The 16,697-nt window shown below is 36.2% G+C and overlaps 1 protein-coding gene across 4 annotated transcripts in view; it reads right to left on the bottom strand.

The window, feature by feature from the left end:
* ERBB4 (erb-b2 receptor tyrosine kinase 4) overlaps positions 1 to 16,697 on the bottom strand; it is a 966,639-nt gene that overhangs the window by 412,119 nt on the left and 537,823 nt on the right. For all 4 annotated transcript variants that reach the window (XM_080671023.1, XM_080671024.1, XM_080671022.1 and 1 more), the window contains exon 3: positions 12,984 to 13,170. In XM_080671023.1, the coding sequence (XP_080527149.1) occupies positions 12,984 to 13,170 (187 nt within the window). The remainder of the gene's footprint in view (positions 1 to 12,983; positions 13,171 to 16,697) is intronic.

The raw sequence follows: 16,697 nt of genomic DNA on the forward strand, positions 1-16,697 counted from the left end.
GGAAACTGAATGTGAGAGTAAAAAAACCTTATTTTAAAAAAGTCACATTTCTGACAAACAAGAAAACCTAAGTTACAACATCTAGCAGCTTAAAGCACTTTAAGAAGCAATACCTGGACAGAACCCAGCTGACTCAAATACAAAATGTGGTTAGATCCTAAATCATAAATGACACATTTTATATTTTATAATTTAATTACATCAGCCTAACATGCTTTCAATTATTATAAAAATAGACTGTTTCTATTACCTTTTACCAAAAGCCAACTTTTTTCTCAAATAAGGCATAACATTTATTGCAGGAACTACATTTAATGCTGTATGTGAAATTTATAATTCCACTTTCACAACCATCTTACCAACTGTCGATTCTCATTATACTCCTTTGAAGATGAGAATACGGAGGCTTAGAAAGGTGAATTTCTTGCCTCAGAAGAGAGTGTGAACAGAGGGAGTCTGGATCCAGAGCCTGCGCTCCGATTAGCCATGCTTGGTAATAAAGCCCTCACCTCCTGACTGGGTTCGGTAAAGCGTGGTGTCCATTCAGTGCTGCACTGACATGATCACCTCTAGAACATGAGGCTATCTAAATTTAACTGAATTAGCATTAGATAAAATTAAAGTTTAATGTCCTTCATCTCACTAGCCGTATTTGAGGTTTTGAGCAGCTACATCTTGGCTACTGGCTACTCAAGTGTGCAGCAGATACAGTCTCCATCATCACAGAAAGTTCTATTGGGCAGTAGTGCTTTAGAAGGTAAAACATGAAAATGGCAGTGCTTGACTCTTAAGTAATAATAGTAGTAGTGGGGAAAATACTTTCAATACGTTCACACAGTGGCTGGTGGGTAAATATTTGTGAGAAATTCAGTATTTACTGAGAGGAGACAGATGTGTAGAGATAATTTGGAAGGGTTCGTATCTCAGTGTGTCTTGAATATACAAGTAGAACAAAACAAAGCTAACAAATATTTGAACTGGCATCACATTCCAAAGAATCCTAAACGTTTCCCATTAAAACTAACTATTAACAAATATTTGTCAGTTAGTGGCTAAGAGTATAGTAACTTTGATTTTCGACAGCCACTGTTGAATGGCAGTGGTTATAAAATGAGTTAATTGATGTTTTAAATCAAATCTAGTGTTTATAATATTATCATTTTGTGTATTTATTTATGTATTTTTGTCAACTTACTGCCATTTTCCATACATACACCCATGATGTATTCAAATATCATGCCACAATTAAAGTCAAAGTACTTTAAAAAAATATAACCTTAAGTTCTTCTGCTTAATTTTGAAATGTTTATGTTTAAAGAAAGTTTATTATTTCGCTGACTGTGGTCTTATCCTGAGACATTGTCCTAAGCATTGTTATGAATGGCACAATATGAAGAGATGGGAACTTACCTAGATTTCACACAAGTTAGTCCTATTAGCCACAAGACCTTGGGTCTGGCGTCCTTATATGCAAAATAACAATTAAAATACTTTCCCAGTCAGCATTCTTGGACTGTGTGTGTGAAAATATTTTAAAAAGGAACAGGAAAGCATTTTTTAAAATGTATAAAACTATAACAATATAAGAATTATAATAATTGTGCCTTCGATAAACATTGGAAGACAGCAACATGAAGCCTCACTTCTTATCTAAGACTGAGAAAGTTTACTAGATGATACATTTACATATATTTTAAATTGCATTAGAGACTTGTCAAAGATCGCATACATTCTTTATTCCTTCTAAAATACAAATTCATGTTATTCCCAAACATGACTCACACTGCCTCCAGAGCTCTGGTTTGATTCTAGCAATTCAAAAGGTGCAAAATGCTAATGACTCTGGCCCCAACACTGGTTGGTGACTGGGAATGGATGCAGAAAGTTTGCCAACTCTCCGCCCCCCCCCTTTTACTAAATTTATTGGGGTGACACTAGTTAACAAAATTATACAGGTTTCAGGAGCACAATTTCACACACAGCATCTCTACACTGTGTTATGTGCTCACCACCCCAAGTCAAGTCTCCTTCAGTCATCGTTGGTGTCTGCAGGCCCAACAAAGCTAATGTCCTGCTCTAAAGGCGAGGAAGCAGGTATTCTGATATTTTTACTGCTTTCCTCAGAATGAAATCATAGATTCATGGTGATATCTAGTTAGTTTCTATTATTGCATTTGGGACCCTGCAGAGCCAAGACTCTCTTCCATTTTCTGAATGCCATAAGCAAACAAGCATACTCTCTCAACAAATGAGCTTTCATAACAGAGTATTTTTACCTTAATATGCTTTCTCTCCTAGGGAAGGGTACATACAGATGTTAGTGTATCTTAGGGACAACAAACTGGTTCTCTAAATATAAGAACACATTCTAGAAATTTGCTGAAATGATCACTCTATCTGATCCCATATTTATAACATTTCCTTTCAAATATATGTTTCTGTTTTACCTGTACACAAAAACTCATTGCTTATTGTTTTCCTTCTTTTAGTCACTATACATCATCTGGCATGACAAGCAAACAATGTTCTTTAAAAACATTGATTAGAATATCATTTTTTTTAAGAAATTGTAGACCTGATCTTAAAATTGACACCTTCATAAGAATGTACCACTCTTCACGGATTCCATCTGACTCAGAGGATTTTCAGTATGTCAGTTTTGATCAAATAATGTTTCCAAGTAACTTTTCCTTAAGTTAGGAGTATCCTTGGAATCAATTATTTTCTTCAGATTTCAGAATATGCTGTGTAGCTCTCTTAATGTAAATATTAGCAATCCCTTTGTCAAACATTGTATCTGACAGCGATCTGAACTAGGCTAGTTGAACCCACTCAAACATTAGTCAGACCTTACACAGAGCAACTGAAGAATGTTTAGCAACTTTAATGTCAGAAAAAGAACTCAGAATGAATATGTCTGTTGTTTAGGTCAAGACAAATGTCAGGGTAAATGAAAGATGAAACACGATGATGGAGATTTGAAATGAAGGGCTGGGGCAACAGGTGCTTGACCCGAGCCACTGAACAACAGAACAGTACTGGGGAGTACCTAAGACAGCAGTAGTACTGAGAGTAGACAAAAATAAATAAATAAAAAGCCTCAGGCTTTTCACTTCCAGAGAAATGATCTTATACTTAAAGCAGTTTCGAAGTGGTATCAGAAGAGGCTACGAAATTCGGTGCCACTTTTTGTCTAAACAAGTCACCTTTCAAAACCTCAAAGAAGCAACAGGAAGGATTTGAATATGCAGAACATATACGGTTGTTTCATCAGTGTGCTGACACAAAGGAAAGCTAAAAAGCTAAAAACAAAACAATACAGAGAAGGAAAACTAAGGTTCCCTAAAAATCCTCTATGTGAAAGGGCCGTGATTGACAAGTTCCCTGCCTTATTTCATGAATGCCTAAAACAACACCGTAAGGTGGAATTTTCAGTTTTAAAGAAGAAAAGGGAGACAGACTATAAGTAGGAATCTCACTTGAATAGAGAATTTTCTCATTCCACAGCCATACTTATTAAAAATACATTGAGTCAATTACAAATGGCCTGTCCATTTCCATATCAGGTTATTTATTTGAACGTTACTGAATAATGTAAAGGGGGTTGAGAAACTTAAACTTTAAAAGGTACTGTGTTACTTGTATTATTTTAATTACTAGCTTATGCATATTTGAAGACAGACATTCAAATGTAATGGTCAGAAGTTACATTCTTCAAATGCAACATCATTCAGATGCATCTCCTGGACTAAGCATTTTATTTTATTTTTAGTTGACCAGAATTCAGTAAATTTAATATATTTTTTACTTTTTTATTGAGGCCTCCCCAAAATATTTTAGCATTTCACTTTTTGTTTAAAATGTGTTTTTGTCCACATCTCAAAAATAATCTAATCAGGATAACCTAACATGCAGTTAACCAATTAGAATATTTACAAAATATTAAATAAAGGCACTAGTACATAAATATGTTGGTTTTAAAAAAGGAGAGGATTTAGCCAACTTTTTAAAAACATAAATTATATATTTATAGATCCCAAATTTCACATACTCAAATAGATATCCTTATAATTTATAAAATACAAATTCAAATGTTTAATGTAAAGTATGGTGAGAAAAATGTACATATTCATGTATTAAATTTGTACCTATGTATGAAAAAAGTCTATAAATATCACATATTATAAAATAATAATATAATTCAAGAATTATAAAAATTTCAAAACCATTATTCATTTCTTCTTTGATTTAATCATAGAAAAATTGTGAAGAAAACACAATGCTTCCTATGCAACTTTTAACGGAACTATATTATTTTTAGAGTCCTAATCTCAATCATGCAATTTTCTCTATCCGTTCCATTTCCAAGTTCTTCCTCCTATCATTATTTCCATGCAAGTAGTAATTTAGTAAAAAAAAAACAAAAACAAAAACAAAAACACTTCCTTTTTTTGTAAGATAACTACCTTTGAAACAAAATAAAAATGTTGATGAAGTAATCTATACATTCCAAAAATTTTCCAGTTATCATCATGCATTCAATTCTATGGCAATCATGTCCAAAGTCAATAACATAATCAGTATTCCTTTCTTCATCCAAAATATTCCAATTTTAGCTCTCATGTCTGGCTAATTATGAAACTACTTCTAACTTAAAATGATATATTTTACATTCACTATAAATAAAATAAACCAGTAATTTAAATATCCTGTTAATAATAATCATATATTTCTTAATATTTTAAAGTAATATTTCTAAGGTATTTTATTTTTCAATATCAAGAAACATTAATGGTGAATGAACTCAAATACATAGAAAGGCACTATATATTTTGATGCAAAATATACAGATATTTATTTTTTTGTAGTTGTTTATTTTATTTATTTTTATTTATTTTTTAATATTTTTTATTGTTTAAAGTATTACATGTAGTAGTACATATATCTCCTTTTTTTCCCCCCTTGACCTTCCCCCAGCCTCCCCTAACCCTTGTCGCATGCCCTCATCCCACCCCTCCAGTGTCTTGTGTCCACTGGTTGTGCTTATATGCATGCATACAAGTCATTTGGTTGATCTCTTTCCCCTCCTCCCCAACACTCCCCTGCTTTCCCACTGTAATTTGACAATCTGTTCGGTGCTTTATTGACTCCGTAGCTATCTTTTTGTTTATCAGGTTATAATGTTCTTTATTTTCCATAAATGAGTGAGATCATGTGGTATTTTTCTTTCACTGACTGGCTTATTTCACTTAGCATAATGCTCTCCAGGTCCATCCATTCTGCTGCAAACGGTAAGAATTCCTTCTTTTTTATAGCAGCGTGGTATTCCATTGTATAGATGTACCATAGTTTTCTAATCCACTCAACTGCTGATGGGCATTTGGGCTGATTCCAAATCTTAGCTATGGTGAATTGTGGTGCTATGAACATAGGGGTGCATATATCCTTTCTGATTGGTGTTTCTAGTTTCTTGGGATATATTCCTAGAAGTGGGATCATTGGGTCAAATGGGAGTTCCATTTTTAGTTTTTTGAGGAAACTCCATACTGTTCTCCACAGTGGCTGCACTAGTCTGCATTCCCACAAGCAGTGCACGAGGGTTCTTTTTCTCCGCATCCTCGACAGCATTTGCCATTTGTTGATTTGTTGATGATTGCCATTCTTTCTAACAGGTGTGAGATAGTATTCATTGTCGTTTTGATTTGCATCTCTCAGATAATCAGTGACTTTGATCATGTTTTCATATGCTTCTTTGGCCTTCCTTCTGTCTTCTTTTGAAAAGATTCTATTTTGGTCTGTTGCCCATTTTTTTATTGGATCATTTATCTTCCTTTTATTAAGTTGTATAAGTTCCCTGTAGATGTTGGAAATTAAACCTGTATCAGTGATAACATTTGCAAATATGTTCTCCCATACAGTGGGCTTTCTTGTTGTTTTGTTGATGGTTTCTTTGGCTGTACAAAAGCTTTTTATTTTGATGTAGTCCCATTTGTTTATTTTCTCTTTAGTTTCTATTACCCTAGGAGCAGTATAGGTAAAGAAATTGCTTTGGCATATGTCTGAGATTTTTCTGGCTGTGGATTCCTCTAGTATTTTTATGGTTTCCCATCTTATGTTTAAGTCCTGTATCCATTTTGAGTTAATTTTTGTGTATGGTGTAAGTTGGTGGTCTAGTTTCATTTTTTTGCATGTATCTGTCCAATTTTCCCAACACCATTTATTGAAGAGACTGTCTGGACTCCATTGTATGTTCATGCCTCCTCTGTCAAATATTAATTGAGCATAGTGGTTTGGGTAGATATCTGGGTTCTCTATTCTATTCCATTGGTCTATATGTCTGTTCTTGTGCCAATACCAGGCTGTTTTGAGAACAGTGGCTTTATAATACAGCTTTAAATCTGGTATTGAGATCCCATCAACTTTGTTCTTATTTCTCAGGATTGCTGCAGCTATTCGGGGTCTTTTTTTTATTCCAGATGAATTTTTGGAGAGTTCTTTCTAGGTCTGTGAAATATGCCATTGGTATTTTAATGGGGAGAGCATTGAATATACAGATTGCTTTGGATAGTATGGACATTTTAATGATGTTGATTCTACCAATCCATGAACGGGGTATGTTCTTCCATCTGTTTACGTCTTCCTCTATCTCTTTTTTCAGTATCCTGTAGTTTTCTGTGTATAGGTCTTTTATCTCCTTAGTTAAGTTTATTCCTAGGTATCTTAATTTTTTTGGTGTGATGGTAAATGGGATTGCTTTTTTAGTCTCTCTTTCTGTAAGTTCACTATTGGTGTATAGAAATGCCATAGATTTCTTGGCATTAATTTTGTATCCTGCTACATTGCCAAATTCATTTATTAAGTCTAAAAATTTTTTGATGGAGTCTTTCAGGTATTTTATGTACAATACCATGTCATCTACAAATAAGGACAGTTTTACTTCTTTTCCAATTTGGATGCCTTTTATTTCTTCTTATCTAATTGCAATGGCTAATACTTCCAGTACTATGTCGAACAGGAGTGGTGAGAGTGGGCATTCCTGTCTAGTTCCTGTTCTTAGGAGAAATGGTTTTAGATTTTGCCCATTGAGTATAATGTTGGCTATGGGTTTATCATATATGGCTTTTATTATGTTGAGGTATGATCTTTCTATTCCCACCTTATTGAGAGTTTTTATCAAGAAAGGGTGTTGGATTTTGTCAAATGCTTTTTCTGCATCAATTGATATGACTATGTGATTTTTATCTCTCAATTTGTTTATGTGATGTATCATATTTTTTGATTTGCAGATATTGTACCATCCTTGCATTCCTGGGATAAATCCTACTTGGTCATGGTGTGTGATCTTTCTGATGTACTGCTAGATCTGATTTGCTAGAATTTTGTTGAGGATTTTGGCATCTATGTTCATGAGGGATATTGGCCTGTAATTCTCTTTCATTGTGTTGTCTTTTCTGGTTTTGGTGTTAGGGTAATGCTGGCTTCATAGAAGGAGCTTGGAAGTATTCCTTCCTCTTGAAATTTTTGGAATAGTCTGAGGAGGATATGTTTTAGTTCTTCCTTGAATGTTTGGTAAAACTCCCCTGTGAAGCCATCTGGCCCTGGGCTTTTGTTTGCTGGAAGCTTTTTGATGACTGCTTCAATTTATTCCATAGTTATTGGCCTATTGAGATGTTTAGATTCTTCCTGATTGAGTTTTGGAAGGTTATCTTTTTCTAGGAATATTTTCATTTCCTCCAGGTTGTCCAGTTTGTTGGAATAGAGTTGTTCATAGTATTTTTTAACAATCCTTTGTATTTCGGTGGGGTCTGTTGTTATTTCTCCTCTTACATTTCTGATTTTGTTTATTTGGGTCCTCTCTCTTTGCTTCGTGGTGAGCCTAACTAGAGGTTCATCAATCTTGTTTATCCTTTCAAAGAACCAGCTCTTGGTTTTGTTGATCTTTTGTATTGTTTTTTTTTTTTTTTTTTTTTTTGGTCTCTATGTCGTTTATCTCTGCTCTGATCTTTATTATTTCCTTCCTTCTGCTTACACTGGGCTTTTATTGTTGCTCTTTTTATAACTCTTTGAGTTGTAGAGTTAGGTAATTTATTACCATTGTTTCTTATTTTTTGCAATAGGCTTGTAGAGCAATGAACTTCCCTCTCAAGACTGCTTTCACTGTGTCTCATAGATTTTGGATTGTTGTGTTTTCATTGTCATTTGTTACCATGATGTTTTTTACTTCTTCTTTGATCTCTCTTGTAACCCAGTAATTGTTTAATAGCATGCTATTTAGTCTCCATGTGTTTGATTTTTTTGGATTGTTTTTATTGTAGTTGATTTCCAGTTTTATGCCACTGTGATTTGAGAAGATGTTTGATATGATTTCTATCTTCTTGAATTTGAAGAGACTTTGCCTATGACCCAATATATGGTCTATCTTTGAAAATGACCCATGTGCACTTGAGAAGAATGTATATTCTGTGGCTTTGGGGTGAAATGTTCTGAAGATGTCAATTAATTCCATCTGGTCTAGTGAGTCATTTAGGATTGATGTTTCTTTGCTGATTTTTTGTTTAGAGGATTTGTCCAATGGTGATAGTGGGGTATTAAAGTCTCCTACTATGATTGTATTGCTGTCAATCTCTCTGTTGATATCCTCCAGGAGTTTTTTTTTATGTATTTGGGTGCTCCTGTATTGGGTGCATATATGTTTACCAGAGTTAACTTCTTGTTGGATTGCTCCCTTTAGTATTATGAAGTGGCCTTCCTTATCTCTTGTTATGTCCTTCACTTTGAGATCTAATTTGTCAGATATAAGTATTGCTACCCAGCTTTTTCTTCATTTTTATTTGCCTGAAAAAACCTTTTTCATCCCTTCACCCTCAATCTGTGTGCGTCTTTTTTTCTGAGGTGGGTTTCTTGTAGACAGCAGATATATGGGTCGTGTTTTCTTATCCAGTCCATTACCCTATGTCTTTTGATTGGAGTATTTAATCCATTTACATTTAAAGTTATTATTGATAGGTACTTATTTGTCGCCATTTTTATTCTTTACCCCTGTGTTCCTTCTTCAGTTCCTATTTCTTTTTTTTTACAGCAGGCCCTTTAGCATTTCTTGCATTGCTGGTTTGGTGGTAATAAATTTCCTTAGTCCTTATTTTCTGTGAAGCTCCTGATTTCACCTTCAATTTTGATTGATAGCCTTGCTGGGTACAGTATTCTTGGATTCAGACCCTTCCTTTGCATGACTTTGTATATTTCATTCCATTCCCTTCTGGCCTGATGAGTTTCTGTAGAGAAATCAGTCGCTAGTCTGATGGGGTTTCTTTGTAGGTAACTTTCTGTCTCTCTCTGGCCGCTTTTAAGATTCTTACTTTGTCATTGGTGTTTGCCAATTTTATTATAATGTGCCTTGGCATCGGTCTTTTGGGGTTCATTTTGCTTGGGACTCTGTGAGCTTCTTGGATTTGTGTGGGTTTTTTCTTCCCTATATCAGGGAAGTTTTCTGTCATTATTTCTTTAAATAGGTTTTCTATTCCTTGCTCAGTTTCCTCTCCTTCTGGAACCCCTATTATGCAGATGTTGTTTTGTTTCGTGGTGTCCCAAATTTCCCTTAAGCTTTCCTCCTGCTTTCTAATTGTTTTTTCTAGAAGCTGCTCTACTTGGATATTTTTTTCCTACCTTGTCTTCTAATTCACTGATGTGGTCCTCAGCTTCTTCTAGTCTACTCTTGATGCTTTCTATTGAGTTCTTTACAGCAGCGATGTCATTTTTCATTTCTTCTTGGTTCTTCTTCATTTCCTCTTGGTTCTTACACATGTTGTCGAATTTGTCTTCCATTCCTTTCAGCCACCTTATGATCATTTCTCTGAATTCTTTCTCTGACAGGTTGCTTGCCTCCATTTTGTTTACTTCCTTTTCTGGTGATGCCTTATTTTCTTTCATATGCGGGCTGTTTCTTTGTCTCCTATGGTCTTTCTTTTCTGGGTGTCTGATTATGTAGTTCTTTCTCTCCTGTGTTGATTTAAAGGCACAAAATACAATACAACCAGGTACAACACACAAGGCACTGAACAGAAATGTATTCACGATATTAATAACCCCAAATAAAGGTGACCACCAGAGAAAGGCAAATTAGAGAATAGGAGAGAAAGAATAAGAGAGGAAAAAAAAGAAAGGAGTGCAAAAATGAAATTGGGAAAAAAAAAAGTAAGAGAGAAATGAAAGAGAATAAGAAAGAAGAGGGGAACAAACTATATATATGGGGAGAAAACTCCAATAGAACAGCCACTAATCCGAACAAATGCCAGCAAAAAGTACCTGAAGATGAATACAAACTACAAACAACAACTAATATCAAGCAAGGTGAGGGAAAACAGAAGCAAATAAAAACAAACAAAAACAAAACAAACAAACAAAAAAGAATAAGCAAAACAATCTCACAAACAAGCATAAAAAATTGATATAATCAACAATCAAGCAAACAACAACAAAAGGACAGAGAGAAAAAAATTTTTTTTGGATAATGAAGACAGAGAAGAGAGAGGTGTGTGTGAACTTGGAGCAGGGGATTGGAAATTAGATATATAAGTAGCGTGAAATTTTAACAGAGGGTAAAAAGAAGGAATAGGGAAATCTAAAGCAGGAAAAGGCTACAAGAAACAGGACAACAAAAGGGGAAAAGTTAGGAAGAGAGTGATGGCATAAAAGTAAAGTTGAGGTAGAGTAAAATGATGCTAAAGGAAAGACGAAAATAGAATGTAGAACACTAATCCCAAAGTAAAATAAAGAGAAAATAAAATGACACTTTAAAAAAAAAAAGGTAAAATAATAGTAGTGATAATACTGATTGAAAATAAAAATGTAATAATTAAAAAGGTAAAATCAAGTGAGGAAAAAAGAAAAAAAATAGTTTCTTAAATAAAAGATGAAAAAAATAAAAATAAATAAAAATAAAATGTGGAGTAGTGAAGGTCATTCACTTCCTCTACTGTTCTGTTTGACACACCTGTTTCCTAGTCAGGACAGTATTGCAGTTCCCTGCATTCCACTGCTCCTCAGTGTTGTAAGCCAGTCCTGATTTTTAAGCAGGCAGTGTGTCTTAATTTCTTGTATTCCTTTATTTGTGTTTACACAAGAGTCAATTTGTGATTCAACCCCTGGGTGGCAGTGTTTCTGGATTGACCTCTGAGTCTATGGGTCCTCTCTAGCCAGTGCTTGGATCCTGCTTTCCCTGTGGCACTCAATACCAGCTTGTGGGAGTGGGTTGCCCCATAGCTGGGTCTCTGATGGTTATTCTCCGCTCTGATGCCCAGGTTCCAGAAAAACAACTTTCCCCTGCAGTCTCTTAGGGTGTCCCCAATTGGGTGAGCCTATGTATTGGGCTTAGTAATCAGAAGCAAGGATTTAAAGATGAAAAGAGAAAAAAAAAAGAAGAAAAAAAAAAGAGCCAGTATAAGTTTGTGAACTCCGGGGCTGCACGCAAGTCTGTGCAGTCTTTTTTTCTGCCTTGGGTCTAAGCAGCCAGCACACTTTTAAAATTTTTAGGCTGTCTTTTTGTGTCAGATCAAAATGGGTTGCTTTTTAAATTCCCTTCTGTTAACAGCTCTGAGGACCCCCTTCCACATTCACAGATCACGCCAGCCCCAACAGCCATGGATTTTCCTAGGCGCAGACTTCCCCAGGTCTCCAGCTCCCGCTGTGCACGCATTTTTCTCTCCTGCCAGGACCAGAGACCTCACCTTATCCCAGGCGAAATCTGACCTTTCTGTGGTGGAGTGTAGAGCTCCTCTGAATCCGCGTGTTTGTGCCAATTGGGGACCAATGTTCTCGGGTTCGCAGCTGTTTGGTAGGTGCTGTAGTTGTTGATTTTCAGGCTTCCGATAACATCCACTTTTCCCTTCAAAATGGCACGGTCTCCATGTCTGAGCGGGTCGCTCAGGGAAGGAACTCAGCAGCAGTGGGGGCTGCCCGGTCAGGGGAGCCCTGTCCAGCAATTCCCCACCTTCTCCTGGAATATAGCTGTCCCTCAACTCACCAACAAACACTCCCCGTGAGACCACACACTCTCCCTTTGTTTTCTCACTCACACAGTATCTTGCAGTTTTCCTTCCCGTCGGCAGCCATCTTCCTTTTCCAGATATTAATTTAGATTAAATTAATAGCTTAGACTTCTTTATCCCACTGTGGGATGATAATTCATTACTAATTAGCACATTTTGATTACAGGCACACATGGCAAAATTTATGATTAGAAACCCTACCACAAAAAGCCTTCCACTGCAGCCTTTATGAACTATGAACTGTGTAAACTATGAAGTGTCTGAACTAAGAAGATATCAGTGGGTTGCAAAGATCAGTTTAAAAACAAATTCCTACCAAGTGTGGTTTTTTGTAGTAAGATGATAACATTAGGTTGTTAGCAGACTGTCTCCTTGATTAGTGGGGGAAATCACTGATGATATGAAATTAAAGTGCTCTGAGAAAGAATCACAGGGGCATTTAGTGAGTTATTAAATAAGAGAAATCAAAACTGAATTAATAAATTAGATATGTTTTCCAAAAATATGGAATTGTACAAAATTCTAGATACAACAATTCTAAATACAAATTCTTATGTATTTACTGAGCTTTAACGAGACAGTTGCTTCACTGCAGCTTTGATGATATGGTCGGCCATTCACCTGAGACCCCCAAACACAGCCTTCTTAAACCTGCTTCCTATCTCAGTTTTCAGTCACTGAACATTTCCTGAACAGTGTACTTCTGTTCAGCTGAGATAACAGTATTAAGGTCTCCCTCAGACTGCACTCACAATATCTGTACATAAAACAAGGGAATCATAGGGAATACTTTCTCATAAAATGAATAAGTAGTAGATATTAAATGCCTTATAGTGTTCCTCAATGTAACACATACTGCAGTAACCACACACACACAGGTTTGTGTCTATATCGTTATATTGATGAGAGTATATTTACTATTTTATATATTTTCCTTACCTGTCAAGTTCTTCAATCCAAGTTCTTGAAGCCCAAAGTTGCCATCTTTTCTGTAGTTTAAAAATATTGCCAAGGCATATCGATCCTCATACAGTTTTGTCCCACGAATAATGCGTAAATTCTCCAGAGGCAGGTAACGAAACTGGTTAAGAGCCACTAACACGTAGCCTGTGACTTCTCGAATAGACTGAAAAGATATAAATAAATTCCCGTGTTAAAATATTAAAGATTATTTATCAGTATATTTATGTAGTCATTTACATAAAAATAAGTCACTTAAGTCTATTTTTCAGAATTAATAATATACCCATTTCCACACCATGTTGTAAACAATTGCCTTGATAATACAAGATCACAAAGAGTTAAAATCTCATTTGAAATACGAGTTGTATTTTTTTAAAGTCATGTATGTGCCTACAGTAAAATAATGGATTTTGTTTTAGGAAGCATTCTTTATACTTGAGAGTTGAATATAATTCAAGGCATGAAGATCTCATTTATTTTTATTTTTTTAAAATATATTTTTATTAATTTTTGAGAGGAAGGGAGAGGGAGAGAGATAGAAACATCAATGACAAGAGAGAATCATTCATTGGCTGCCTCTTGCAAGCCCCCCACTGGGGATCTAGCTCACAATCCAGGCATATGCCCTTGACCAGAATCGAACGTGGGACCCTTCAGTCCACAGGCCAACATTCTATATACTGAGCCAAACCAGTGAGGGCAAAATCCTGTTTATTGACAGACTGAAATGAGTAAGAATACATAACCATCAATCAGATTTCATATAAAAATGCAATTGGTAAGCTTATCACAAATAAAACAAAGCTGCATCAGTTTGTAAATTGTGGGACAGATTTCAAACTTCAAATTTGGTGTTGAATGCTATATTATTGAAGAACAGTGGCCTCATCTGTCTCTGGGGAACACATATATAAAAATATGCATTAAAGACATTATGGTCAATAATTTGATTATGAACACAATTTTTATTTTTACTGTCTACTTTTTAATATAGTTATATATAATATAAATTAATTAATTAAAGGTTTGTGAGACATTTTAAAGCAAAAAAAGTCACAAAAAAAGGCTTTAGGTTTCATTTAAAGAGACTTCGCTTGGAGCAATGGGTGCAGGATGCGGTGGGCAAATGATGTTTTATTGAGTTGTACACTTGAAACCCTATATGGTTTAGTGAACCAATATCACCCCAATAAATTCAATTTAAAAAATAAAGGTATAGTTTTTCAGTAAAAAGAACAAGATCATAATAACAGTTATGAACATGTGTGACATTTTTATAAAAAATTAAATACACTGCAAAAGTACTAAAATGTTTTATATTTTTAATGTCAATTTCATGTTATTTTAGACCTCTTAATTCAGATGTCCCAGTCTTTGGTATTCTCTTCTCCTTCCACTTTTATTTCCTTGGTGATCTCATCCTGGTTCAAGTTTGCCAATCTCCAAACTTTACCTCCAAAATCTCCCCTAAACTCCACACTCATGTCCAACTCCCTTCTCTACATCTTCAGTTGAATATCTAATACACTTCTCAGACATACAACTCTAAAACTGACCCAGCATCTTCCTTCCCCCATCCCTCCAACAGCCTTCCCCATCTCAGCTGAAGTCAATCTATCCTTCCTATTGTTCAGGCCGAAGTCCTGAGATCATTCTTGACTCTCCTCTCACACACCTTCCTATATGTCCCATATTTAAAATGATCAGGGATCCAAACACTTCTTACTATGTCAGCCACTGCTGTCATCTGAGCCACCATCACTCCTCATCAAGATTACTGCAATAAATCTCTCTGTTTCTACTCTTGATCGCTTACGGTGTTTTCTCGGTTAAGGCTACCCCTGATTTTTAAACAAAAATCATATCATGACACTTAAATTCTTAAAATGCTGAATCTTCTCCCAAGTCACTCAGAGTAATGCAAAATTTTTTCAATGATGAATCAAAACCTCTATCTGGTCTGCCTGGTGCAGTAAGCACTAGCCATATTCGGCTATTAAGCACTTGCAATGTAGCTAGTAAAGATTGAGAGATGTGTTGTAAGTGCAAAATACACTCTGGACTTCAGAGATTAAGCATTAAAATTACATTTTAGATATATTGCATTATATAAACTGGATTATGAAAGTTAAGTTGACCTGGCTCTATTTAACTTTTTATTGTGGCTACACAAAAATTTAAATTACATTTTATAGGTATCATTATAATTCTGTGCTATGTAATCTGGCCATCAGTGTTTTTATTCTGACTTCTCTCTCTCTCTCTCTCTCTTTTTTTTTTTTTAACTCTCCACCTTGTTCATTCTCTTTGTTGTTCCCACATGACAACTGTGGTCCTATCCCTAGGTGCTCACACCACTCTCAAAGGCTTGATTTTCTCTCCCTCTTGTTATCTTCTTGGCTAATTTCCTCACTGCCTTCAAGTTTCTACACAAATCTCAACTTCTCAGTAGAGGCCAACCCTGCCACATTCCCTGCTCTAACTTTCATTGCTTCTACACTACTTCTCACTATCTGATGCACTTTAGAGTTTATATATTTATTAAATTTAGCAATAACAGTCCATCTCTCCTATTCCAAGAATATAAGCTCTACAAGGACAGAACATTGATTCATCCAATCATGTGTCCCATGTGACCAGAACAGTGATGGTACATAGTGAGAAACCAACAAGTATTTGTTGAGCACTCCGGCTGTTCTCTGGCCACACCTTACCACTAAGCAAAGTCTGTGGAGTCAAGAAAAGTGCCCCTCTGGAGTCAGCACTCATTTTTTCTTGACTATGCTCCAAACCACTGTGATTCCAGAACTCCATTTCCAGATATCCCTGAGGTGTCATTCAGGGCCTGTGATACCATCTTTCTCAGCTCGGTCCCCCACACAGCAGACTCTGCCACCAATGTCCATGCACCTGGGAAGAATGGGTAGACCAGGCACAAATGTCCGAGTGGTGAGGGCATGGATTTTGGATGTGTGGGATACAGTGTCCATTCAATTGTGTACACTTGTGCTCAATGGTTGAGAGTCAATGTGAACTGGGAGGTCACGTTTCCATTCCATGTCAGGGCACATGCTTAGCATGTAGGGCTTGCAGGAGGCAGCCAATCTATGATTCTCTCTCTCATCATTGATGTTTCTATCTCTCTCTCCCTCCTTCTTCCTTCATCCCTGAAGTCAATAAAAATATATATTTAAAAAAGAAACTTATGAGTGAAGAAGTGAAGTCAGCAGCAATTTTATAGTTTATTAGGGAGATGAACTATTTTTAGCTATCCTATATAACAAAAGCCTAATATGCTAAGTGTCCAGTTGTCTGCTCATCCTTTCAACCAATCAAAGCGTAATATGCTAATGATATAGTAAGGCTGCTCAACTGCTCGCTATGACATGCACTGACCACCAGGGGGCAGACACTCTGACTGGTAGGTTAGCTTGCTGCTGGGTCCAGCCAATCGGGACTGAGCAAAACAGGCCGGACATGCCCTGCAGCCCTCCCGCAGTCCCTCCCTGGCTGGCCAACCTCCCACATCCGTCCCAGGCCCCGATCGTGCACTGGTGGGGTCCCTTGGCCTGGCCTGCCCCCTCTCTCAATTTAGGACCCCTCAGGGAATGTCAGAGAGCCGGTTTCAGCCCAATCCCATAGGCCAAGCCGAGGTACCCCACTGGTGCACATATTTGTGCACTGGGCCTC

The sequence above is a fragment of the Plecotus auritus genome, assembly GCF_963455305.1.
Source record: "Plecotus auritus genome assembly, chromosome: 5".
Taxonomy (NCBI): domain Eukaryota; kingdom Metazoa; phylum Chordata; class Mammalia; order Chiroptera; family Vespertilionidae; genus Plecotus; species Plecotus auritus.